The sequence below is a fragment of the Eublepharis macularius genome, chromosome 4 (assembly GCF_028583425.1).
Source record: "Eublepharis macularius isolate TG4126 chromosome 4, MPM_Emac_v1.0, whole genome shotgun sequence".
NCBI classification, from domain to species: domain Eukaryota; kingdom Metazoa; phylum Chordata; class Lepidosauria; order Squamata; family Eublepharidae; genus Eublepharis; species Eublepharis macularius.
Window position 1 is genome coordinate 150,577,310 of NC_072793.1, and position 27,435 is coordinate 150,604,744.

Genomic DNA, 27,435 nt, shown 5'->3' on the forward strand with positions numbered 1-27,435 from the left:
AAAAAAGCCCTGGATTGCTATGCAGAGGCAGACAATGGCAAAGCACCTCTGTTCATCTCTTACCTCGAAAATTCTATGGGGTCTCCATAAATCAGCTGTGACTTAACAACTGTTTGCACAAGCACACACACATGCACTATGCAACTTATTTGCAGTTCGTTCAAACAATATACATGTAGTGTATAATTCCCATTTATAGAGGCACAAGTTCAAATGCTTACATTTTATCAGAAAATTTGATGTAAGGAAAGACGAAAATGTGCTAACAATAAAGATTTGCAGGTTTTATTAAAGCAAACTAGGAGCAAAATAGCAGTGGGGGGAGGGTTTGAATTAAAAAAAATAAACTAAGGTACATGAGTGTATTCGAGGTCTCAAACTGAAAAATGGGTGCATTGTGGAAATCCAAAATGAAAAACACCTTCACCCACACACTAAATAAATGATGACATGCTATATTACATGTTTCATCAGTTTGGTTATGGTGTTTCTCATTTTGGATTTCCACAATACACCCTTTTTTCAGTTTGAGACCTCGAGTACTCATGATGAACCCTGTTCTGGGTATATAGAAATTTGTCCTTTTTTCTTGATATTTGAATTAAAGCCTCAAACTTGCAAAACTTGAACAGGAAAAGAGGATGGAGAAGAGGACAGAGACCATAGAAAGAGTGACCCTCTTGGCCTTAGAACTAGCTTGGACTGAACGGAGGAAATATTGCACCTTCTTAGCCTTGAAATGACACTGTACTCAGGATCTCCAGCCCCTTACACAGGAATGATCCACAATTGAAGAGACTGGAGAGCATACAGGACCTAAAGCAAATTAACATGATAGTGTTATAGAATTTGTAAAGAAATGGTGAGAAGGCTGTGTAATAAATTAAACAGAAAGCCACACCACTTACCATTCGACTGGCTGTCCAATTAAAATGGCTGCAAATATATGTTGGAGGCAAAATTGTGCTGTCCTCTCAACAATCTGCAAGTGCCAAAAGAGATTTCCTGTGTTTTTTTTAAAACAGCCTCCTTACCTTGAAGTCAGATATAAAAGCTCTCTAAGATGTGCCTTTCTTCAAGCAGATGTCTGACTTGTTGGGTTTTCTGATAAATTACCCTCCTCTTTCACCTTCAGCAGAAATTGCTCTTCCACCAATAAGCACCGACTGTCACTTTTGATCACATGTAAACAGTGAAGCTCTTTGAATATTTCTGCTAGTGAAAAAGGATTCATTTTCTCACCCATGTATCCTATTATGAAGTTGCTGTGGAAAATAAACAGATATGTTCCATGTTACTGCTGTGGGAAAGCATGCTTGGGTTCTGGTGGCAACGGTGATTGTTGATGCCATTGCCCCAGCCCTTTAGAGGAAGCTTGATTCTGTTATACAGCTAAAGGCATTTCTCTCAGCTTATTGTCCTGTACAGCGAGAAACACAGAAGGCCATCCTTATACCCCTCAGAACTCATTGACTTCGATTGACTTAGAAAGGTGTAACTCTGTAAGGATGGCACAGTTAGACTTGAAGAATGTACAGGGGCCTCTTCTCTTTTCCACAGTCACTTTTAGGAGCCTTTTTGTTTTGGTTGTTGTTTAACTGGTGTCCCCAGTTCATTTGTTTCTCATATAACGTATTTAAGCCATTTTTTAAAACATTATAAGCCGTTTTGATACTAACTGTATACCATTTATACACAAATGATGCTAACTGTTATCCATTTAATTGTAATAATTTTATAACATTTTCTTAGCTGGGTGAGAAAAAAATAGTTGCTGGAAAACCTGAGAGATAGATTCAAAAATACGACATGGTGATACATCATCAGATCCAGCCCCCACCCCCAAAAGATCCTTCTTCATCCATTACAGAGGAATGGAGTGAGGAGGAGGGACAAGAGAATGAAGTCAACCCTTTTCCTCAGTAGAACTGCACTTATGGGAGAGGAAAGACCCCCTCATCCATCCTCACTCTAACCTCCTCCCCCACCAAAAAACCATGCAGATCCTGTGATCCTGAGAATGATCTTTCTAAAGTCAGAAGGGACTATAGGAACAAAGAGGAACACATGTGGAGGGGTGGGGGGGAGTGATTTCCATACATGAAATGTTGGGATCCATGACATTCAAACTAATAACCTTCAGGATTTTGACTGTAAACTGATTGACATTGCTTTCTATTTTCTGATGTTTGAAATCCTGATAACATCTGAATTAGAAGTTGGATCTGAAGGGGTGTTTTTGAATATATTTCTCAGGTTTTGCCAGAAGATGACCTAGAAAATGTTAAGGTATATCCCTGCAAATATTATTTAACAGGATATTGCCAGGCTGAATGTACAAGGTTAACAACTCTCATGTCTTGTCAGGGAAAACTCTCTCTCTTGACCTACCACTAACTTTTCTTCCTGCGACCATCCATGAAAAGCACAAAATGCATTTTGTTTTTAAAAAGTTAGTATTTATATAGCACTTCCATTCTTCAAAACGCTTTGCTATCTTGTTCTAAGCCTTACAACGCCTGTCACTTCTACATACTATAGTTTGGCTAACAGTCCAGTCTTAAACTGAGCTATAACTTTTAATTACACTGAAGTCAGTAAACTTAGAAAGGTGTAACTTTCCTTAGAATTGCATTGTTGAGCACAGTGGCTTGCCTAAGGCCACCAAGAGAATTTGTGGCTGAGACCAGATTCATCCTGGAGAACTCCCAGATCACAACTCATGTTCTTAGCTATTACTCTATACTATGGGGCTGCAAGAAAATGCTTAATCTTCCTCTCCTTTGTTTTCCCCTCCTTTGTGAGCTTTATTGATGATCCTCCCTTCTGTCATTCATTAATTCAATTTCCAGTTCCACAAAATTTCAGCTGAATTAGGATAAGATACAGCAAAAGCTAAACTATGATTTGTAATAAGGTTAGGATTTGCTGACAAAAAAGACTTCTCCTAAAACCCCAAGGATCCTCCTACTCCATTTAATTTTATACCCATTGACCATGATCACAAGCTCACTTCTCTCATTGTCCACTAATTGCATTACCTTGTATACTTCAAAAGTGTGCAGGTGCCATCAATGAATTGACTACATTCTTTACTTATCTTTTTCCTACCAAGCTACAGCATCATGACAAAGAGGATTCCCCCAGCAAGTGGAGATCTGAGGATGAAATGGCAGCAGAAGCCGCACTCCTCAAGAAATACTTTCAGTGAAACAGGAGGTAAATATTCCTAAACAGAGGGGACAGATGTAAATCTTTTATTTATATGGCATCTATTCAGGCACTCTTGTTATAATCCCTGGAATTTTGTTGTCTGATCCAGCAAGTTGATGTGCCAAAGCAAAAGCTCATGGGACTTGGTATCACTCATTTGCAAAAGACTTATGCGACTCTGTTCAGGAGCAAGACATGGACAATGCAATTATTGTCCTACAGGACAAATCAGCTCAGGGGACCCCTAAAGGAACACACATTGGTGCTGCTGTTCTATTACAGGTAGAGCTATTTTTCAACAAGTACCAACGACAGAACCAAGTTTTCAATATGTTTTCGTCAGTTTGCAGAGAAAATCTTGAAACAGTGATGTGATATATATGTGCAGCACTAGTGGAAGGTTTCCCACAGATGAAAACATAACTGGTATATAAAAAGAAGCCAACTGCAACCATGATACTTCTTCATTTACATCTAAAACCCATTGAATGAGGTTGAAGAATCATTTAGGAGACAGGTTCTCTGGCCGGTCAAGGGTAAATTCATAGCGAAATCAATTGAGTCTCAGTTGATAATCCCGCTCCCTTATTTAAGTACCACAAAGAGGAAAAGTGCTTGTTTTATGGCCTGTTCCACAACAGTCCTTGGATTTAAATTTATTCCAATCCCTTGAAGAGAATAAAAGTAAACAGGTTTAAATCCACGTAGTTTAATCTAACTGGATTAAGGGTCAGACTTTTACAGCAGGATTATTAGCATGTCAAAACTAGCAAATTAAATGTTTGTGAAAAAAGTATCTTATTGTGCTGCACTGACATCACAAACTATAGCACGAGGCTGCAGCACAATCATGGGGACAATATGGGTGCATTTTACAGGGGTCCAGTGGCACCCAGTGGTAAATCCATTGGCCTAGTGGTAAACCCATTGATATGGTCTGTGTCATTGTAAAAATAGCTCAGACATTTATCTTTCTTGATTCATGAGATTATTTTATGAGATGAGACCATAAGAGTGCAAGAGAATATGCTACAGGAGAGCCCCCCAAAATGGTACTTTGACTCCCACCTAAGGCTTCTCTTTATATGGGCATTACTCCAGCATTGAAGGCACTGAAGCTAGTTTTCAGATTCTGGAGTATCAATCTCTGAAATTGTATTCTGATTCCCACTATCTGCTCCCCCGCCTGCCAGGCCTCACAGGAGCATGCATTTATTCCCAGCGCAGGCTGGAAGGTGGGTGATGTTGTCATCCGCCGGGCTTGGTGGGCACAGGGAGGCAGTGGTGTGCCACCTCCCTTCAGAGGCCAAGATGCAAAGGCCCACCTCCTGAGCCCTCAAACTCGACATTCTAAGCAGCACTGTCCCAGACCCCGAGGGGACAACCTCCGTGAGCGTGGACTGCTGGAGCGCTCCACTCCCACCAGCGTCACCCTCAGGGCAAGGTGACTCTCCCACTGATCCCCGCTCAGAAGAGCTGGTTGCCCCCTTTCTCCCCCCAATGGATGTTTTGCTGGGCAAGGACGGAGACAGGCTCAGGTGTTGCATCTTCAGGTGCCGAGTCAGGACCGTCGAAGACAGGTGCTTTGGGTTTTTGCCTCTGCATTCCAGGACATCACAGGCAACGCACCACATGGGGGTCATTAGGAAGGGCCTGAAAGTGCCTCCATATGGAGGTGTTGAAACATGGACCACTAAGTGTCCCAGGGGAAGGACGACAAACGGTTACAAGCTGCGCTGCGGAGCTGGCCACGGATGATGGGGTGAGGGGTGGACTGCAGGCAGGGACACCACCAAGAGTTTGGGATGGGGACGGGAGGGATCTTTCATAAAACACAAACCATTCCTCCAGAGATCCGTCACCCACCCCCTCAAAATTTTGAGAGAGATCTTCTCCCCACAGTGGAAAGACCTCTTTGGCCTCATCCACAGCCCCACAGGTGAATTTGGGGGGAGCGGAAGGACTCTATGCTGCCCCTGAGCCACACCCAGTACTGCTTTCCACAAGTAAACCAGGAGGACTGCCTTCGCACTTCACGCCATGACCACCCTTGGTGGCCAACACAACAGGAAGACTCATTGTGCCACCAAACTAGAATTAAGAAGGACAGAAAAGGAGAGAACACTGTGAGACCTCAGATGAGGTGCCCAGTGAGCTTGGCCCCAGGGCCTGGCAGCAGCCCTGGAATCAGAGGGAGGGAGTAGAGCACTAGCCCAACACTTCCAGAAGCCTGATCAGATCAGGCACTAATAGTACTGTGAGCCTTCAGCCGAGGTTCCCACTGAGCTTGGCCCCAGGGCCTGGTAGCAGCCCTGGAACCAGAGGAGATAGATGCCTATCCCCAAAATCCAAGCTCAATTGAACTGTCTCTGTATCTCTCCCCAAAGGCTAGCAAGTAGCAAGCAACAGCTCTGTCACACTCCACTGCTTGCTGAAAGTGAAAGCCTGCCTGGGAGCCCAGTGTTTTTTATAAGCACAGGTCCCATAGAGCAACACAGGAGCTCTTTGGTTGGCCATCAGAGCTGCCTCTCAGGGTTTGCAGGGATTGGAGTGCCCATGGCTACAGAACACCCCCTCCCTCCCCCAGGTGTATTCTCCCAAGTTGTAACCACTTTGCAGCTCCATGGTTGGAAGGAAGACCTGCCGATTAAGGTAAGCTGGTTTCCAGGGTGAAAGAAGGAGTGCAGACAGAGTTCAGGCATTCCCCCAGCTCTGTTTCCAAGGGAATTGATTGATGGCGCCTGGCTGTCTGGCTTCATGAACTGCGGATGGGCGCAACAAACTGGGCTTCTTACGAGCACTGGTTCGTTGGCCTTGGACGCTCACGAACTGCCAGATCGCGACCAGACGATCAGGTGGTTCGTGGGTTTTTAGCGTTTGTAATGCAGTTCGTGCCCATGTCTAGTCCATAATGTCCTCTCTGTATCTCTCTGCATCCAATATAAGAAAGATAGCTAGAATGTTCATTCTTGCTTTCTTATCTTAGTATGGAGTCCCTTAGCAATAAAGGACTTGTATTTCTTTTATAAAAGACTAAGCCTTGTGTGGATTTTATTCGTAGAGGCAGCATCCCCTTTTACTGTGCAAAGCAACTCTAAGCTAACAGACACGTGTGCACATACAGGACAGTCAAGTTGCTGTTTAATACCCCCAATTTTAGGTTTATGATATCTTGGAGAAACATCTAGTAAAGAATTTCAAACAATGGAGAATATCTATGGTACTTGCCCCTGGTAGAGCTGTCTGCAGTGTTAGAAGGGGAGGCACTTTACGCCACTCTACTTTTGGTAAAATCCACCGGCCACTTTTTGAACTGTGATAGGCACAAAAGTCACTTTTATAGTTCACATAAAGCAACAGCTCCTCTCTCTGAATGACTTGATCGGCTGGTCCTTCTTTTCATCGTCCATTTGCAGCATTCCTGTCAGGAAGCTCAGATGTTGACTCCGAGCCAGTTATCTTCCCGTATAATTATCGGTCCTACAGGGTCAACTCAACAGCACTGGATTTAGCCAGCCAATTGCGCCACTTATTTAACAAGCTTTCACTGTGGACAATGGGTTCACAAAATGAGAAATCACATTGTAATTAAAGCATTTTTTTAAAAAAGTATATCAATCACAATTTTTCTTTCCTCCCATTAACACATTCAAGCGTCAGCACTTGCAGAGCCATCCAGGTCAAGGAGGTCTTGAGGAACTGCAGATTGCTTTCTTTTCCATTAAAATGAGCAACAGGGGAGGGGGAATCATTTGAATATAATAAAGAAGCACTTAATTCGCTTGATGGTCCTTCTGCAAAAGCCTGAATGTACAATTTGTACTGACATTGATTGGCCAGAAAATATGGCTGGGTTGTATATTAGCACCATTTCATCGGCATCTCTGTTTGGTAGGAGGGAGCTGAGGCCAGCCAATAAGTTTTTGTTGCAGTAGTATTGATGGTGGGATCTTAGGTTGGAATCAGATATTACAGCAGGTGCAGGAGCTGGCACCATATACCCTAGCTGTATCCTACCGCTCTACTGAGCCAAGTCTGAAGCCTTTATCTTAATGGCATTTCAACTGTTGGAGGAAATTCCTTAGGCTGGAACTTCTTCCAACCTTATTGATCCATGGCACCCAAATAAACAATTCTAGGGATACTTCATTTGGGGCATGGCAGGTTCTCCCACCCATTCAAAAACAAGCCAACAATGTGAAGCAAGGCTAGGGACACCTGAAATATGATGAATTGACATCTATAATGTGCTGACCTGCTCACTTCCCCACTGAGAAGCAGATTTTCCCTCCAAAACAAACGAGGTTGTTTGCTGGGGCTGGGAAGCCTTTAGTAGAGTGTATCTAGATGTAACTTAGAATTCTTTTTGTCCCACACTTAAAAATGTACATCCATATCCATATCCATATATATATGGCTTATATCCCAGCCCAAAATTAAGTAGGGGGAAATCAGAAGCCCACACATTCTTTAAAATGAAATGTCACTAGAGGCTTTGTAAAGTTCAAAAAGATAACAGCAGGTTTATTCAACAGGCAGGGTTGGTATGTAGATAGGCAGTGAAAGGAAAGCTGAGGTAAATTTTGTTTGTTGAACAGAATACTTCAAGCATTAGGCACAATACTGCTCTTAAAGCTTAGTTTCAGTAGGTACATATCTTAGAAGTGAGGTATTGGTTGTTCCAGACTTCAGTTACTTAAACAAGGTTCCTTCATAGATTTCACTTCACAGCTTAAGTGTTCTGACTTCAACACAGCATTTGTAATCCTTGCATTTAAAACCCATTCCATCACAATATCATATCAATATCCCTACACATTGAATGAGAGGAAAGAGACATAGAAACCTGTGGCTGTGGCAGCAAGCTTGCATCTGTCACAAAATTCAGTTTCACTTTTAGTATCTGTAAAGGTAGGACATGAAACTGAAGGCCTTGGGCTTCAGAAGCAATGAGAAAAAAGTGATGTCCTTGCAAGTGTTAACCAGTCTTTTGACTCATAGTGAAACTCGTGTACTTCCCATTGCTGCTGCTGATTGCCAGCCATAAAGATGGTGTTTGATAATGAAGTTGAGGGATGAGGCCATTTTTATGCAAGCCAGCACTTGCTTTCTGTACAATATAGCAAACGTAAAATGTGAATAGAGGCAGGATGTGTGTCTCCATAAAACTTAAGATGAACTACATTTTCCATTTTGAACTAATAGGGCTCTTAGGATTGTCCCTCATGTCCGAGTCACCTCAAGGATTGTCTGTAACCTGCTTTGCACAGGGCACTTCATGAAAACTCTTGGCAAGCTTCAGCCAGTGCAAAATTCAGCTGTCAACTTTGATCAGGAGTAAGTTGTCGGGAACAAGCATGGCTTGTTCTCTGCAAGTAGCACCAACCTGCACCTAGCCTTGGGGCACAGGTCAAGTTACTGGAGGCAATTACCTATAAAGCCCTAAACAGCGTGGGGCCATTGTATCTTAGGGGATGTCTTCTCCAGTACAGAATCAGAGAGAGGCACACGTTGTGTTTCATGATCAAATGGTGATGCCATACTTCCACTGATCGAGGAAATCAAACCAAGGAGTGACAAGAGCAGGGGATTTTTGAGAAGTGGCATGCAACTGTGGAATTATTTCCCAGAGGGATCCAACTGGAGTGTGTCTCTTCCTGTATCTTCTGGATGAGGTTGAAGACAGAACTAGGGAGTACACAGACATATACTTAAATAGTACTTTGCTTTTTTCCAGCTCAGGTTTCCACTGCACAATGCATTTGATAGACATACTAATCAGCACTGGCAAATGCTAATTTCAGTCATCGGTCATGATCCTTCCCCCATTCCTCAGGCAATCAGTCCACCTTTTTATAGTTTTTAAAACACAGCATGAATATTTTATTCAGTTAAATGTTTGTCACTTTTTTAAAAAAGGAGGAAATTTTACAAAGAACTGAAAAACAAACCTGGGAATGGAAGGACTATGTTGAAGGAAATGCAGTTTGGATTTGGAAATATTCAGAATTCACCAAGTGATGCTATATTCTGAATATTCTGATTATTTCGAAGTTTGATGATTCTGGTGAAAATATTTCCCAAGCAGCCTGGCACTAGAAAAAGAGCCAAAAATACACACAGAAATTGCTATTTCAGCTCATTAAAGTGGTTTCCGGAATAGTGGAACAAATTTGAGAAACGAGGCTGTAATGACTCTCCTCTGCCCAAAACGTTGTGTGTTTCATTTTGGTTCTTACCTGTGTAGTGGCCATGCAAGCAGACCAGGCAGTGGTGTGCTGTCCATCAACATCTTGTTTTCCTTAACAACACTCAGCATGCAACCAATTGGCTCCAAAATGGCCTGGCAACTTTGGCCATTGCTGTGTTCTTTGGGGAATTGCACAGGTACTGGGCAAGGAGCCATGTCTGAGAAAAACCTTTAAAAAGTAGTTTTCCTTGCTTTCATGGGAAATAGCTGCCTTCTATTGATTTCATTGGAGTTATGAAAACTCACAAATTCCAAATTTTGAACATTGCAAATCTGAACAGTTGCAGCAGCTGTGAATTCTAGCTGATGCACATCACTAGTTGTGACACTGGCAAGTTGCAGGGAATGTCAGATTAAAGGTAAAATGGGTCCCACAGGAAGTTATTTTCATAAATTTGGAGCAGCATGTGGAATATTCTGATCATGTGCTGCTCCAAATTTCTGTAAATAGCTCCCTGCAGGGCCATTTCAACTTCTGAAAATGGCATGGGGAAGCAGAAGCCCCTCCTACCCTCTACATTGCAGTTCCAAGTGGAAAAGGGACCCCACTGATCATAACATGACATTTCCTGTAGCTTCTGCATGACTTTAGGAAAGCGAGTTGGGTCAAGGAGCCCAGACAGAAATGATCAAAAAAGAAGAAAATCTGGATTCAGTTTCGTTTTCCCGGCCATGTCGGACGCTCCTCTCCACAGGTCCGGGAGGAAGCGGCTGAGCAGCCTGACCGGGTGGTTGACCTGAGAGGGTTAACCCCCAGGACTCCCAGGTAGGGGGTCAGGGTCCGGAGCGCTGCGAGAAGAGCCCCCTGAAGTCGATCCAGGGGGTAAATAGCCCATCTGCTCCTATGGAGGCTGGCAGACTTGCGCAGCACATCGCGTGCTGCTGGGCCATGGAGAATGGCAACAAGCAGATTTAAGGTGAAAACCTGTAAGTAAGCGGATCCCTTCTGTTACTCTAAGCATATGAGAAGGATTGGTGGGAGTTGAAGCTTAAGAAGGCTCGGATATCTTCCCCTTCATTGAGTTTTGGAACCTAGTTAGCGGACTCCCCCCCCCTAAGATGGCGACGAAAAAGCAGTGCCCTGCTGTGGGCAAATCGGTTTCGGCTGTGTTGCAGGGGAAGGGAGAGACTCTTGAAGAGGTGGTTAAATGGTCGGTCGTTGAAGCTATGAAGCCCTTTGTTGATAAGCTAAATGAAATCGGACAAAGGGTTGGCTTAGTTGAAAATGAAGTGAAAACCATTAAAGATGTAGCGCTCGAGGCAGAGGAATCTGCTTGTAAAAATGCAACACTCATGAGAGCTACAAACAAAGAAGTAAAGCTTTTGGAGAATCAATTGATAGGACTACAAGTGGATCGTGCTCAGACGGTATTGCGTTTACAGAATGTGAAGGAGGAGGAAAGTGAAAATTTAAAGGATTTGGTGTCGGAACTTTTGGCGTCATTCGCAAAGGCAACTAAAGAAGAGTTAAAAAGCGATATTCTGGAAGTCCATCGGACATCTTCAAAATATGCAATGAAGCATCAGCTGCCTTGCGAGATTATTATTGATTTTTCATCTAAGAAGTCTCGGGACACCATTTTATACAATTCGACCAACGTGGACTTGGACTTTCTGGGCAACAAGGTTAAGATATTGAAGAAGATTCAAATAAAGATTCAAATAAAAGAAGATTCAAATACAAAAGGTTTGCAGCTCTTCTGAGAAAGCATGATATAAAATACAAATGGTTATTTCTGGAAGGCATCTGGTTTAGATATAAAGACCAAGCCTACAAGATAATATCGGAAGTACAGCTGAAGGATTTTGTGCTTAATCATCAAGAGTTCGAGCAAGAAGAAGATCCAGAATCTGAAGGAGGGAGTGGGGAGGAGGGAGTGGGCGCAGCTATTGTAGCTGTTCAAAGAGAACTGAGACCGAGACGCAGGGGGGGGAAGAAGACCTGATCCTGACTGTAGTTTGTATCTTACAAGATCTACCAATCTAATAGCATATTAGAAAGTTTAACTTTAAATAATTGTATTATGAAGGGAATTCAATACTTGTAGTTGTAGTTTGTGTTCTTATGTTGTTTTTTCCCTCTCCCCTTGTTTCCTTTTTCCTTTTTCTGTTTGTAGTTTTGATGTTAGTAATTAGAAGATAAAAAAAAAATTAAAAAAAGAAAAGAAGAAAATCTAATCTGGCCATGAGATTGTTCATGGACAGGGAATTGTGTTTCTGTATACATATGGCAAGTGCACTACCACAGTGGCTCAACTGACCGAACAATGTTCCTGTATTGCTCAGCCTTATACAAGCATCATTTCCAAGTTGAGGATAATCTGTGGTCTGGTTTATGAATTTGATAGAATTTCAGGTTATCATTGACATTCTTATATGTTTAATAAATATTCTTAGATGTTTATTATTCCCTACTTACTTTCTGTTAACTGTGTACAGTTTTTCAAGAGATGTTCAGGAGGGAAACTGGCATATAAACATGAGAGATGTATACACCTATAAGAAGGGATCTTTCTGTAGTGCAGTGGTTAGAGACTGGGTGACCTGGGTCTAAATTCCTGCTTGGCAATGTTGTTTACTGGATCATCTTAGAGCAGTCACTCTGTCTCAGCCTAACCTAACTTACAAGGTTGTTGTGAGGATAAAATGGAGGAGTGGAGAAATACTGTCTTGAGCTCCTTGGAAGAAAAGTGTGATACAAATAACCAGGGCTTTTTTTCTGGGAAAAGAGGTGGTGGAACTCAGTGGGTTGCCAGCACAGGAGGCAACTCTTGGTGGGAGGTAGTGCCCCTGTTACCACATGCATGTGCGCAAAGTGTGCGCATGCTCCCAGGACAGCACAATGACATCACTTTGGGTCAGCTGGAACAAGGGGGGAGTTTTTTAAAGTTTGAATCACTCTCGGTGAAAATGGTCACATGGCTGATGGTCCTGCCCCCTAATCACCAGACAGAGGGGGGTTTAGATTGTCCTCCGTGCCACTCCAGCAGCACGGAGGGCAATCTAAACTCCCCTCTGTCTGGAGATCAGGGGGTAGGGCCACCAGCCATGTGACCATTTTCAAGAGGTTCCGGAACTCCATTCCACTGCGTTCCAGCTGAAAAAAAGCCCTGAAAATAACTAAAACGTGCCATCTAATTTTTAGTCTTATAGCAGGTATCAGCCTTCCTTCCAAATTTAGTATCTTCTTCAGGAGAAGGGGGGATAGGTTGCCACTTCTATAGGAATAACCACCAAAACAGCAGATAATGAAGTCACTTGAGAGAAACTTGATTTTCCATCCACTTTGTTACAAAACTCAGCCATGGAGAGAGTTTCTCATCAAATGCTGATTACAGCAAATGTTTTCAAAACATAGCTTTTAAAGACAGCATCAAATATTCTCTTTGCACATCACTTGACAACCGAGGGATCTGAATGAGATGGAGATCCTTTGAGAATCAAGATACCTCCTGAAGCCTCTGCCTGGAATTACTTTGGAAAATATACAAACAGAAACATCTCCCTTCACAGAAAGTAAATTCCCTTGAGTTGGAATCGATATTGTGAAGCAAGTTGTCAATGCAAGCAAAAAAGGTCAAAATCAAAGAAGCTAGCTAGAAACACAGCTAAGTCGAGGAACGATGTAGATTCCGCTGCAAACAGCAAGAGATAAAAACTTATCTGTCACATCGTATAAAGTGGTCATTTCTAGTGTGTTGTTATGATCTTCCAAGTTCTGTGCTCGTGTAAATCCCCTAGACTTTTGTATACAAAATGCGTGAAGAATGAGATTTATATGTATTCTTAACATATTTTTATTCCATCTTTCTGGCCAATAATCCTCCTTACTTGACTAAGAAAGAAAAAGCATCTTAACTGTTCCCAGATATCTCCTCCCAGTGTTTCAGATCTGTCAGTGGAATCCTGATAGATATAATATCACCAGAACCAGAGGGCTTTTTCTGTCATTGCCCTGAGACTATGGAACTGCCTCCCTCTGGAGGTTCATTTGTTCACTTTTCTACCAAGTTTTGAGGATGGAATTTGAACTACCTGATTTTGATCATAGTTGATTGGTCTATTCAGGAGGATTTGAATTCAGTGGCAGCTTAGAGACCAACAAGATTTTCAGGATATAAGCTTTTGAGAGGCAAAGATCCCCTTCTTCAGATACAAGGAGAAGCTTATATTCTGATTCTGAACATCTTGTTGGTCTCTAATCTGCCACTGGACTCAAATCCTCCTGTTCTACTGCGGATCAACATGGCTTCCTTACTGAAACATTAGTCTGTTGTTTTTAAACAGCTCTGAATACTTGAATAGTAAAACACCATAGACACTTAGCAGATAAATAAAACAAATAGAACATTATAAAGCTATAAAAGCACGAATGTAGAAAATCTACAGCAACAAAAGATCAGTAGCAAATAATAGCTGGCACTTTACTGCAAAGCAGTCCAAAACCGCCTGTTCTTCACCACTCAGCAGAAGAGCTATTTTTTCCTACTTTCCACTTAAAAGGATTAATAAACTCGCTTATGCTTGCCTGGTTGAGCGGTAGCATTCAACTTTCAACATTTAAAAATAATAAACCTCTAAAACATTTAGAAGTTACACAAAACGAGTTAAATGTTTGATCACTGGTGATGTCAAGTATGCTATCCAGTGAGCAGCTTTAACAATCTCCCTTTCACAGCTTCTATAAACATGATTCTAGTGGAAAATGTGATGGGTTGAAAATACCGTTTTCCCCAGGAAAAACATTTTGCCCTTTGAACGGCTAGGAAAACTAAACATCCTTGCCATAGAAATGCTGACTTCATCCTCTCACAGCAGCTGAGTTTTGGCTGCTTATCCTTTGCTTGCATGTTACCTAGATCCCATTAGCTGCTACTTTAGCACTGTGGCTTAGAGGATCAGGCCATAAGGTACGTAGAGCTTAAGGCATTTAGAAATTGACATCAACTCTGCTGCCTCCTGGTTCCAGTATTTCCAGAATGTATAGCTATTGAATTTATGATCCGTGGAGGGCCTTATTTGCCAATGTCTGTACTGCACAAATTGATGAGTCACATGAGAGAAAACGAGTTTCTTTAGAGGGAACACTTCACAGGCTATATTTGCAGTTGCACACTCATTTTCAGCTGTATGTCTACAGGTTTCTCTGTGTTGTTGGGATCAGAAACCTTGTTAGTTTTTTAAATGTTTTGATAATCTTACACCGTCAGAATTTTTAAAAGATTTCATGTTGTTAAGAGAAAATCTGTTAATCCCCCTTTACCCAATTTCTCCCTAAAATCCAGCAGTCCATTTCTTTTCCTCTTTTTAGGAATTGGAAATCAATTTCTAATCGATTCTGTTTTGATCAAAGAGAATTTTGGAGTGAGGATGGGCAGGAAGAGAGGTTCTGGAAAATTTCAGAATTTCACTCTGTAGATGCTCAGAGACATGTAATGTCTTCCCAAACCTTCCTATCCTGCTAGAGCATCACCCTGTGGTGTGTAACATAAAGCAACTGCAAAGGCTGAAGTTATAAAAGAGTGATGGTTGTTGTGGGTTTTCCGGGCTGTATTGCCGTGGTCTTGGCATTGTAGTTCCTGACGTTTCGCCAGCAGCTGTGGCTGGCATCTTCAGAGGTGTAGCACCAAAAGACAGAGATCTCTCAGTGTCACAGTGTGGAAAAGATGTTGGCAGGTCATTTGTATCTACTCAGGAGGGGTGGGGTTGAGCTGAGTCATCCTGTAAGAGTTTCCCAGGGTGTGGAATGCTAATGGCGGGAGGCTTCACTGTATCCTGAGGAAGTTCTTTTGCTCTGAAACTCAATCCACAAGACATACTTGTCAGTTTTGATGTTGTATCCCTGTTTACCAAGGTTCCAGTAAAAGACACTATTGCACTTATTAATCAGATTTTCCCAGAGGATGTAACAGCCTTATTCCATCATTGTCTGACAACCAGTTACTTCCAATGGGATAACGAATTCTATGAACAGATGGATGGGGTGGCCATGGGGAGGCCTCTCAGCCTAGGTATAGCAAACTTCTACATGGAACATTTTGAAAAAACAGCTCTAGAATCAGCACCCCACAAACCTAGTGTATGGTTCTGGTTTGTGGATGATACATTTATCATTTGGAGCCATGGGGAGGAAGAATTGATGGGTTTTTTGAATCATCTCAACAACATCCACCGGAACATACAATTCACAATGGAGAAAGAAATCGAGGGAAAACTCCCATTTCTGGATACCTTGGTCATCCGCAAAGCAAACTTTCAGTTAGGTCACAAGGTCTACAGGAAACCAACTCACACTGATCGGTACTTACACAAAAACTCCAATCACCACCCCCGACAGAAAAGAGGCATAATGAAAACATTAGTGGATCGTGCAAGACGGATATGTGAGCCGCACTTTCTCAATGAGGAAATTAATCATCTAAACCACGCACTTCAGGCAAATGGCTACTCCAGAAATGAAATCCGAAGAGCAATCAAACCCAGGATGAATCAAACAACCAAGGAAAAACAGTCTCCTACAGGAAAAGTGTTTTTGCCATATATCAAAGGAATTACTGATCAGATGGGAAAGCTTATGAAAAAGCATAACCTTCAAGCAGTATTCAGACCCACCCGAAAAATACAACAGATGCTACGATCAGCAAAAGACAGTAGAGACCCCCTCACCTCTGCAGGAGTATACCATATACCCTGCAGCTGTGGACAAGTTTACATCGGGACCGCAAAGCGTAGCATCCAGACAAGAATAAAAGAACATGAAAGACCCTGCAGACTTGGACAACCTGAAAAATCAGCAGTGGCTGAACATAGCCTAACTCAAACAGGGCACAGTATCTTATTCCAGGACACCAAAATACTGGACAACACTTCCAACTACTTTGTCAGACTGCACAGGGAAGCCATTGAAATTCACAAGCATAAGCAAAACTTCAACAGGAAAGAAGAAACCTTAAGAATGAACAGAGCATGGTTTCCAGTTCTGAAAAACACCAGGCTAACAAAACACTCTATACTTGACAATAGCCCTGCAGAGAAGATTAGCACATCAAGCACCAATCCATATGCAAAAGAACCTCCTCAGGATACAGTGAAGCCTCCCGCCATTAGCATTCCACACCCTGGGAAACTCTTACAGGATGACTCAGCTCAACCCCACCCCTCCTGAGTAGATACAAATGACCTGCCAACATCTTTTCCACACTGTGACACTGAGAGATCTCTGTCTTTTGGTGCTACACCTCTGAAGATGCCAGCCACAGCTGCTGGCGAAACGTCAGGAACTACAATGCCAAGACCACGGCAATACAGCCCGGAAAACCCCCAACAACCATCGTTCTCCGGCCGTGAAAGCCTTCGACAATACATATAAAAGAGTGCATTGGTTTCTCTACAAAGAGGAATGAAAAAGAAATACCTCCATTAAAAGAGGAAAAAAGATAAGAGGATTAATACCTGGATCTTTAAAAAGTGAATTTTGAAAACGAAATTCCCTTTCCTACTTGTTGGTTATAAGGCATTAGGGTTTAACACAGACAATTTTTTTTTCACTTTTCAAATATGAAGATTTGGACAAGATACTCCAGATGCATGGCAAAAAGTAGGAAGAGGGAAATGGGATGCAGGTAGATGTGTAGATTAGGGTTGGAGGAATTTCACTTAACCAAAATAACTTGTGCTGTACCTTTGCTGCAACCATTTTCCAATTCTGCATCCTTCTGATGAGACATTGCAAATGCCTGTGTACTTCGTTATGCCCCACTCCCTGCCCCGCCCAGACGTCTAAGAGCCAAGCTACAAGTGACGCCTTACACAGGTTGGACACTTGTCAGCTTCCCTCAAGCTTTGATGGGAAATGTAGGCATCCTGGTTTTACAGCTTGGCTCTCCATTACAGCTGCAAGACCAGGATGCCTACATTTCCCATCAAAACTTGAGGGAAGCTGACAAGTGTCCAATCTGTGTCAGGCGTCACTTGTAGTTTGGCTCTCAGACACATTCACAGAAGATAAGCAAAAAGAAAACACATGCAATTTTGGTAAGAACATAAGAGCTCTGCTGCATCAGACCAGTGGCCCATCTAGTCCAGCAACTAGTTTCACACTGCAGTCAGCCAGTTGCCACGATATTTCGATGAACAAGGCATGATGATCAAGGCCTTCCATTAATGTCTCCTTTCACCAGTATGCAGAGTTTTGCTGCCTGTGAAGGGGAGGCCCCCTTCAGTCACCATCATGGCTAGTAGCCTTTGATGGACCTATCCTCCATGACGCTGCCTAAGCCCCTTTTAAAGCCATCTTTGCTTGTGGTAAATCATTGCCCCCTCAGTCGGAATGAAAGGCAGACACAGTATTTGGGTTCTAAAATGGGCCGCTTTATTAAAATTACAACAATTAAATATAAACTACGGCAAGGGCCTAACTAGCGGTACAGGTCAGGCCCTGGGGTCACTCCTGGACCCCGCCCTGACCTGTCTGGGCGAGCACCCGCTGCCCCGGGTGCGAGCCATCCACAAAATGGCTGGGACCCGGCCTGGCCAGGCGGAGGCGGAATGGTTCACCCCTGTAAAGCTCCCCCACCCGGCCGTACGGCAGCGGGGGGAGACTGGCTTGTCCAGGGGTTCCCCACCCAGGGCGTCTGACCTCGCAGCTGGGCCGTACGGCAGCCAGCCGCTCCTGAAAGACCCCAATTCCCCACCAATGGGGAGGTGCCAAGGGTGCTCACCGGCCCGCTACAGATTTTCCCTAACTAAAATCCTGCCACCAGGGAATTACCTCAGTCCCACCAAGCCAATTACCTTCCTCTTCTCACAGTGCAAGGTAGGCGAAAAAACTCCATTCCCAAGTGCCAATCAGGGACAAGGAGAGAAAAATTCCTACCTGGCCCAAAAGGCGACCGGCTAATCCTGCACTGCAATAGGGTGAGGTGGGTGGGCCGAGCATGAGGCACAACTGAATGCAATGGGGCGGAGAAGCCAGCTAAGGCTACAGGCTCCGCCCCCAATGCTAAGCCCTGGATGCCAGGGTGTGCCTTCTGCTTTCCTCCTTCCGAGGAGGCAAAAGCAGCCACCGGCCTGAGTGGCTGTTGCCACTGGCCGGGATGGCTGAATTGCCCCCTCAGTCGGAATGAAAGGCAGACACAGTATTTGGGTTCTAAAATGGGCCGCTTTATTAAAATTACAACAATTAAATATAAACTACGGCAAGGGCCTAACTAGCGGTACAGGTCAGGCCCTGGGGTCACTCCTGGACCCCGCCCTGACCTGTCTGGGCGAGCACCCGCTGCCCCGGGTGCGAGCCATCCACAAAATGGCTGGGACCCGGCCTGGCCAGGCGGAGGCGGAATGGTTCACCCCTGTAAAGCTCCCCCACCCGGCCGTACGGCAGCGGGGGGAGACTGGCTTGTCCAGGGGTTCCCCACCCAGGGCGTCTGACCTCGCAGCTGGGCCGTACGGCAGCCAGCCGCTCCTGAAAGACCCCAATTCCCCACCAATGGGGAGGTGCCAAGGGTGCTCACCGGCCCGCTACAGATTTTCCCTAACTAAAATCCTGCCACCGCAGAGGCCAAGCCTCTGCTTAGGCCTCAGCGCCCCACAAATGGCTTAAAGCCAGCCTAAGCCCCTGCCGCAGATCGTTCGGAAAAATGCTGTTACCTCTGGAAGAGAGGTGCACACCATCCCCTCGGTAGAGGTCTGCAAACTTGGCCCGAATTTGCGGATGGAGCAAATAAAACCCCAACCCCTCTGTCCTAGCCTTGAATAGGGCTCTGTTGGCCATTCGCCTAGCCCGTTCTAAAGCGTTCTGGTCCAATGCATCCTGCCACACCCGGCACAGAAGCATTGCAGACCAACAAATCAGGATGCCGGGTCAACGCTTGCTATTCTCCAGCAAGTCATCCCACACCTGCCAAGACAGGGCCATGCCCTTCATCAAACCCAGGTCATCATCTCCCAAATGAACAACCAGGATGTGTGAGCCAAGGTCATTACCACGCGATAAATGACCAATGTGAGGTGGAGGTCTGCACCTCCCATCAAACCATCAGGCCACTACTTGCCTGGGCGGTGCAAGCCTGCGTGCGCCTGTAAGGAAGCGGCCGGGCTCCGTGAGCCAAGATCATTACCACGCGGTGAATGACCAACTTGAAGTGGAGGTCTGCACCTCCCATCAAACAGTAGGTCACTACTTGCCTGGGCGGTGCAAGCCTGTGTGAGCCTGTAAGGAAAGGGCCATGCCCTGTAAGCCAAGGTCATTACCACGCGGTGAATGACCAATGTGAGGTGGAGGTCCGCACCTCCTATCAAACCATCAGGTCACTACTTGCCTGGGCGGTGCAAGCCTGTGTGAGCCTGTAAGGAAAGGGCCATGCCCTGTAAGCCAAGGTCATTACCACGCGGTGAATGACCAATGTGAGGTGGAGGTCCGCACCTCCTATCAAACCATCAGGTCACTACTTGCCTGGGCGGTGCAAGCCTGTGTGAGCCTGTAAGGAAAGGGCCATGCCCTGTAAGCCAAGGTCATTACCACGCGGTGAATGACCAACGTGAGGTGGAGGTCCGCACCTCCCATCAAACCATCAGGCCACTACTTGCCTGGGCACTGCAAGCCTGTGTGAGCCTGTAAGGAAAGAGCATGCCCTATGAGACAAGGTCAACACCACGCGGTGAATGACCAGCATGTGAGGTGGAGGCACGCACCTCCCCTCTACCATCAGGCCACTACTTGCCTGGGTGCTGCAAGCCTGTGTGAGCCTGTAAGGAAAGAGCCATGCCCTGTGAGACAAGGTCAACACCACGCGGCGAATGACCAGCATGTGAGGTGGAGGCACGCACCTCCCCTCTACCATCAGGCCACTACTTGCCTGGGTGCTGCAAGCCTGTGTGAGCCTGTAAGGAAAGGGCCATGCCCTGTGAGACAAGGTCAACACCACGCGGCGAATGACCAGCATGTGAGGTGGAGGCACGCACCTCCCCTCTACCATTAGGCCACTACTTGCCTGGGTGCTGCAAGCCTGTGTGAGCCTGTAAGGAAAGGGCCATGCCCTGTGAGACAAGGTCAACACCACGCGGCGAATGACCAGCATGTGAGGTGGAGGCACGCACCTCCCCTCTACCATCAGGCCACTACTTGCCTGGGTGCTGCAAGCCTGTGTGAACCTGTAAGGAAAGGGCCATGCCCTGTGAGACAAGGTCAACACCACGTGGCGAATGACCAGCATGTGAGATGGAGGCACGCACCTCCCCTCTACCATCAGGCCACTACTTGCCTGGGCGCTGCTAGCCTGTGCGAGCCTGTAAGGAAAAGTCCCTGCCCTGTGAGCCAGGTCAACACCACACGGTGAATGACCAGGACATGAGGTGGAGGATGGAACCTCCCCTCAAACCCTCAGGCCACTACTCGCCCGGGTGCTGCAAGCCTGTGTGAGCCTGTAAGGAAAGAGCCATGCCCTGTGAGACAAGGTCATTACCACAAAGTGAATGACCAACATGAGGCGGAGGACCACACCTATATGACCAGGAGGTGAGGCAGAGAACTACATCTCCCTTCCAGCCACCAGGCCACTCGGGCTCTGAGATGGGGGTGTGCCATGCATGTCAGAACAGTCGCATCTTATCGCTGGACCTCCACGTACAGACTAAGGGCATAGCTCCCAACCACCCTGGGGCCCAATAGCCTCCTAAGCCCCATTGCCGTTGGCTTGTTTGCAAACTTGACACCTGTAAGATTTGTGTCATGAGCCATAAAGGCTCCTCATGACCCATCCTTAAGGGATTAGGCCACAACAAGGCAGAACAGCTGAAAGAAGTTTCACATCAAAGCTGGGGGGCACACTAAACCAAAGTTGCCATGCCTCCCCTCGACCTAAACAGGTGTTCAGCAGTATTGAAAGCCCATTGAGTGCTGAGTAAAATGGCAAACTAGACTGCCCTGTACACCTCTGCTTTCCAAGCTGGGGAAGGGGGAACTCCTGAGGAATCCAGGCCAGGGATCCATCGGCCTCAAGGGCAAACTAACTAGGGCCACCATCAAAGACCTTCAAGCAGACATCGGAGAAGGCCTGAAGCACACCAACTAACAACAGGCCTCACTCTATAAAGTGACTCAGGTAAAGGAGTTGAGAACCCCCCATACTTAGAGGTCCTCCCACATGCCTGCTGTAATCCTAAAACTGAGATATGGAAACCGTGGGATAATCATGGCCGTGTTAAAGCTGCGGGTAAGTGTTACATGCCCCCTCAAGAAAAGAGCTGAAGCAGCCAAAAGTCCCACCTGAGACAGAGCACCCGGTTGGCAGAGCCTTGCCCGTGTAGGGATGGTCCTTGAATGACAACCCAAAAGCAAAGAGTCCGCAGGCAGGCCCCGGAGGAGGCAAAATGCCAACTCATTTTCACCTTTCTGTGCAACTGTGCACCACTGATAACCTGATGGCCAGTCGAAGCATGTGTCCGCACAGGCATCATTTACTGGGCTTCTTTGGGTGGGAAGGGTGATGAATGGAATGAACTACAGCAGGCTGTCTGGTACCTGACCAAAAAGTGGGGGAGACCAGCCAGAAAGGAGGGAGTTTCCCATCCCTAGGAACATTCTTCCCCAAAACAAGGCATTGGCACGTTTGGGAGATGCTCCATGCTGCCGAGGTACCCTCAGTTGTATAGGGCTGGGTCCTCATACCAGACTACTGCTGGGCTTCCCACAGATCCACCAGCACCTGGCACCCACACTTAGCCACCTAGGGCAGGATATGGTGGACTGAAGCCATCCCTGAGGGACCTGGATAGCCATGACATAGCCAGTCCGTGCTCCAATGAAGGGTGTGTGTGTGTGTGTGTGTGTGCTGATAGGAACTTGAGTGGACAGCACCTAAGCTACCCCACCATATAAGCCCATTCACATAACCAGTCGGGACTAACCCTGGAATGTGCTAGCCAGGCCATGTTGGGTGGAAAGAGCCATGAGGTAAGGAGGCAGGGACTGACCCACAAGGCCCCCAATGGCCAAGCATACCCCAGCCAGGGCCAAATGGACCTACCATCACTGACCACTGGATACCTGCCAAGATACCACCTCACAGCCATGCACTCTACAGTCTGGAATCCGCTTCCCTCACTGCCAGTATGGCAGATGCTCCCATTACCTCCTTATTAGGTGGCTGCACTGCCACTGCTACCAGCCTCCCTCAGCCATATCCATGTTGTTTTTCACATTTCGCCAGATTCATCGCTGCCGGGGGTGCTGAACAATCCTCCTAGGCCATATGGACCCAGCTTTGTCACTCGGTTCACTGCCATGCAACCGGATTGGGTTAAGGCAGGCTAGCTCAGATCAGCTACCGTCCATCAGTTGCACTAAACTGTCAGAAAGGACAGATAACATCTTAGACTTCTGTGCCCCACATGACAACTTCGCAGTTTTCTGCACTCCCCCCTCCCCAGAAGATTCCCCACCTAGCTTCCTCTTCTGGGCCTGGGCCTTTCCTGGCATCTAGATGTGCCACTAGGTCCCTGATGCCACTAGTACTCAGCAGAGGAAGAAACTTGCTTCCGGGGTCTCCTGGTTGTGGAGCACATACATGCTTCCCCTTTCTTTGGAGAAGCTTTGGATAGCGTTCTTTGGTGGCAGTCCACCGTGCTCTTACAGCAACCTGCAAAGCCTGACAACCATGATGATTGTTCTCCAACATCAATTTGTTCTGTTTCTTATAAATGAAATGTTATTCATCAAATTCCACACACTGCCAATCAAATGGTTAACCTCCTCTCACCCTTCAGTGCCTCTTTCTTTGCACAAAACCCAGTACTTGCTAAAACAGAAGCAATAACACAATATGCCATTGGTGGCATGAGTGAGAAAGTAATAATGTGTGCCAGCAGCCCAGGTGTGAAGCAATCTGCCCCTCAGATGGCTGCAATCCACCTTTGTTGCTATAAGTACTCTCACCAATATAGTAAAACAATTGAGTGAAGGAGCCTAGATAGGCTGGAGGCCTGAGGGGGGCTGGGCCTACCCTGCCTCAGCCCTCCTGACTGATGGACACTGATAGCCCAGTATTTCCCTATTTCCTTTGGTCTCTTAATCATTCTCAAAGGATGAGTCTGCAGGCAGCTGCACAAGCCCCACCAAAATGACTGCAACTGCTAGTAAGCAGGAGGCAAATCAGGCCACACAAATGCCACACTCAAAATGGCCACTCTTGGAGCTGTGCATATTGTAGATGCCTTCATAACATGGCTGCACTGCCAGGCTAAGAAGGTCACTGAGTGCCTCTCTCAAAATGGCTGCACCCACTGAATAAACTGCAAAATGGCTCCTGCTGCCTGCAGGCCAAGGCCGAGCTATCGCTGCTAGAAATACTCCCTCCCAAGTATGTGTAAATGGCGAGGGGGGATAAAGCCTAGGTGGAAGGAAGGGGTGGGGGACTACTAGAATCCACCCTGCTAGGCCAGTAGCAATAAAGTATGAACTAATCCACCCCTTAAATGGCTGCAACTCACCCCTGTGGCCTACAGCAAAGCCTATTGCTGCTGCTGCTGCAAGTATTCTCTCTCAACGAAGTAAAACAGTGTTGGGGGGAGGGGAAGGAGCCTAGGTAGGCCAGAAGCCTCAAGGGCTGGGCATAATCCTGCATTATCCCTCCTGACTGATAGACAACAGGCCCCAAATGTAAATAAGGAGAAAAAAGTCTCTGCCAAACCAGTGAGCCTGGCGCTGGGCCCTGGCTCTCCTCATGAAGTCCGATGGTAGCAAGCAGGGGAATAGCACAGCTTCTCTAAGGCTGCTGCTGCTGCCAAGCCCTGAGGCCCCTCAGTAAAACCAGCCTCAGAGGAGCTCGGCTGAGAGAGCTTGAAATGAGCTCTGCTCAGGCCGAGCATGAGGCACAACTGAATGCAATGGGGCGGAGAAGCCAGCTAAGGCTACAGGCTCCGCCCCCAATGCTAAGCCCTGGATGCCAGGGTGTGCCTTCTGCTTTCCTCCTTCCGAGGAGGCAAAAGCAGCCACCGGCCTGAGTGGCTGTTGCCACTGGCCGGGATGGCTGAATTATGTCCACTGGCCATACGTTCCACAATTTAATTGCTTGTTGAGTATGGAAGTATTTCCTTTTGTCCATTTCCTTCGTTAGGTACCCTAAGGTTCTCAGCTCTCTCTATATGGTTCATCTACCATGCTTAATTTTATTAAACGCTATCATATCTAACCCCGACCCCCCACCCCAGTCCTCATTTTTCTGAACTGGAAAATCCCAGGCTTCTCAAAGGAAAACTGCTCCAACACTTTAATCCTTTTGGTTACTCTCTTCTGCACTTTTTCCTGCTCTGAAAAATCCTTTTTTGAGACATGATGACCAGAACTGCACACAAATGCGGCTGCACAAGGGCTGCAATATTGGTTGTTTTATTTTCAATGCCTTTCCTATTAATTTCCAGCATGAAGTTTGCCTTTTTCATCTCTGCTGCACACTGAGTTGACATGGACAACTTTGAATCAAAATAGTGGATTATGGGGGGGCATTCTTATTGAGAAAAAGTTAAGAAGCATCCCTGTTGTGAACCACAGTGAAAGACAAGGTAGCTGAGATGTTGTAGCATAGTGGTCAAGTAGTCAAGCTGTAACTCAGTTCTCTGCTGGTTTGAATCTCATTACTTCTATGAGCTTAGCAGATGGCCTTTGATAAGCCACTCCTCTGAGGCCCAGCTCCCCAGCAGTATCGTGCGGATAATAATAATGCTGACTTTGTTCACTATATCTGTCTAGAAGAATGATATACAAGCACAGTTGTTGTTATTGTTATGGTTAGTGGAGAAGCCTATCCAGATACCATACTACGGAAAAGTAAGAGAAGGAATCTTTAGGGAGAAGAGAAATATATTCTAAAATGTTGTAAATGCTGATGGGTTTTGATGTGACAGATGCATAATGCCACCATTTAGGAACAAAAGGTGATCTTTGTTAACAGCTGACAGATCCTTGCTGGAAATCTGTATTGAAGCCACAGAGCATCAGATCACAGTAGTGCATAATCGGTGCCTCTAAGACTGCTCCCTCCATTACTGGCTGAAAAGGTTTAGACTCACCTAAGGATCTGGATGTGCCTAGCTCGATTTTTAACTACCCGTTGAATGGCAGATCACCCTATCACCTCAGAAACTTTATGATGCTTTCCTCAGTTTAAAAAACACCTGCCAATGAGTCTTTTTGTTTGAAAAGCACAATTCTAAAGCCCATTTGGGTAGTCAAAGAAAGAAATAAGTGACTGTTTTGATCCTGGCCATAGTATTGCAATATAATTTCACTAGGTAACAGGCCTGAACATTTCTCACATGACACCTGCATACATCTCAAGTGAGAAGCATTCATATTCCACTTTGAACAATAATGTTGGGGTGATCTCAGAATACCACAAAAACATGCTGAAAGCCATAAAGGAATTTAAGGACAATCCATCTGAGATCTTACTGTGGCTGCACTCAGAGACTGTTTGCATATAGTACTTGCGCAAATACATGTTTTGGTAATCAGCTGTGGATTTCCACACACTCCAGCCTTAAGTGCTATTAATTATATCACCCACTTAGCCAACCGTAAGAACCATTAATTACAAAGGAGAGACAGCAGACACTTTCAGACAACTGCTCCATTGTTGCCACACAGGGAAGGAAATCTTAGCGCTCCAGAAGATTTATGTTTTCTGAAGGTCACCTTCAGAAATCTCTTCATAGTCACCATCTTTTTGAAAAACATGTGTCAGTAAAACAGTATGGAGACAAAGCATTTTCTTCCCATAATGACTGATTTGCTATTAAATAGTTTGGAAAATGAAGAGCGAGAGAAAAAACCCACTCCATTCCAGAAACTGCTTTCTTGCTTCAAATTAGTTTTCTTGCAGCAAGAAACAAGTAAATAGAAAGGTTTGGGTTTTTTTAGTTTCTATTTCAACTGAATTCTAGGAAAAGTTAATATCAGCAGAAGGTTTATAGGCAAACACAACCTGGTCTTTGGAAGTGCTTTCTGAAGTCTGAAACCTCTACAGCTAACATGCTGAAAGCGAAGAGGTGGGTGGAAAGAAAGACGGGTATGAGTGGGTGGAAAATCCAAATCTCAAACAGAAAATCTAAGCATGTAAGTGAGAAATGCAATTACTTTACCCAGCTAATAATAATAAATCCTGTTAAGCTAATGGGAACTTTTTCCGTCTATGGAATTCTGATACATCTTGAACTAAAACTCATCTTCCTCATTCCCTCCCCATCAAATGCCACCCCAAGAAGTGGAATGGCATTCTGCAGTATTTTTATTATTGTTATCTGTATTTATTTTATTAAAATGTTTTATCCTGCCTTTCCTCAGGGTAGCTTATAAGACATAATTAAAATAATCAAAATTCAAAACCAACAAATAAACCCCCCAAATTACACTTTACCCACTGCTATTGTTGTTATTACTGCTGTTGTTAATGCTACAAAGAGTTATACCCTATATTTGATCAATTCATTCATGAGGTGACTAACAATGAGAGACAACCAAGTGCTGTAACAGTGACAAAAAATTAATCAAAATAATTCAGTGTAAGGATGATACTAAATGTCATGACAACAAGTCAAGTTCATTATTCTTTTATGGTTTCTCCACACTCAAGGGGAAACTACAGTCATCTTTTTCCTGAACCATATGAATAAAATTCAATGGAATATTCCATTAAAATGAAGGCCTGTATTGGCATCTGTTGTATTAAAATCACAAAAGAACAAACAAAAACAGAACTTTTGCCAAAGAAAATAGGTGAGACAAGAAATGGTCTTCTCAACTATGGCTGAAAATTCAAAGAAATAAATCCTGTTTTGTATTTTTTGAATGGAAAAAGGAGCTCAGTGGATGGGCAGGCTCATAATAGTCGAATGGACAGCAGAATTCCGATTTTCCAAACAAGTTTCAAATTGTACCTTTGGTGTTACATCTGTAGTTTTACGTATTGTGAAGAACC

At 45.0% G+C, this 27,435-nt stretch overlaps 1 protein-coding gene across 1 annotated transcript in view; it reads left to right on the forward strand.

Moving 5' to 3' along the window:
• Positions 1 to 27,435, forward strand: part of FHIT (fragile histidine triad diadenosine triphosphatase) — a 1,476,895-nt gene that overhangs the window by 1,443,786 nt on the left and 5,674 nt on the right. The window contains exon 8 of the mRNA XM_054978165.1: positions 3,116 to 3,219. Coding sequence (XP_054834140.1) covers positions 3,116 to 3,211 — 96 coding nt within the window. The 3' untranslated portion in view covers positions 3,212 to 3,219. The remainder of the gene's footprint in view (positions 1 to 3,115; positions 3,220 to 27,435) is intronic.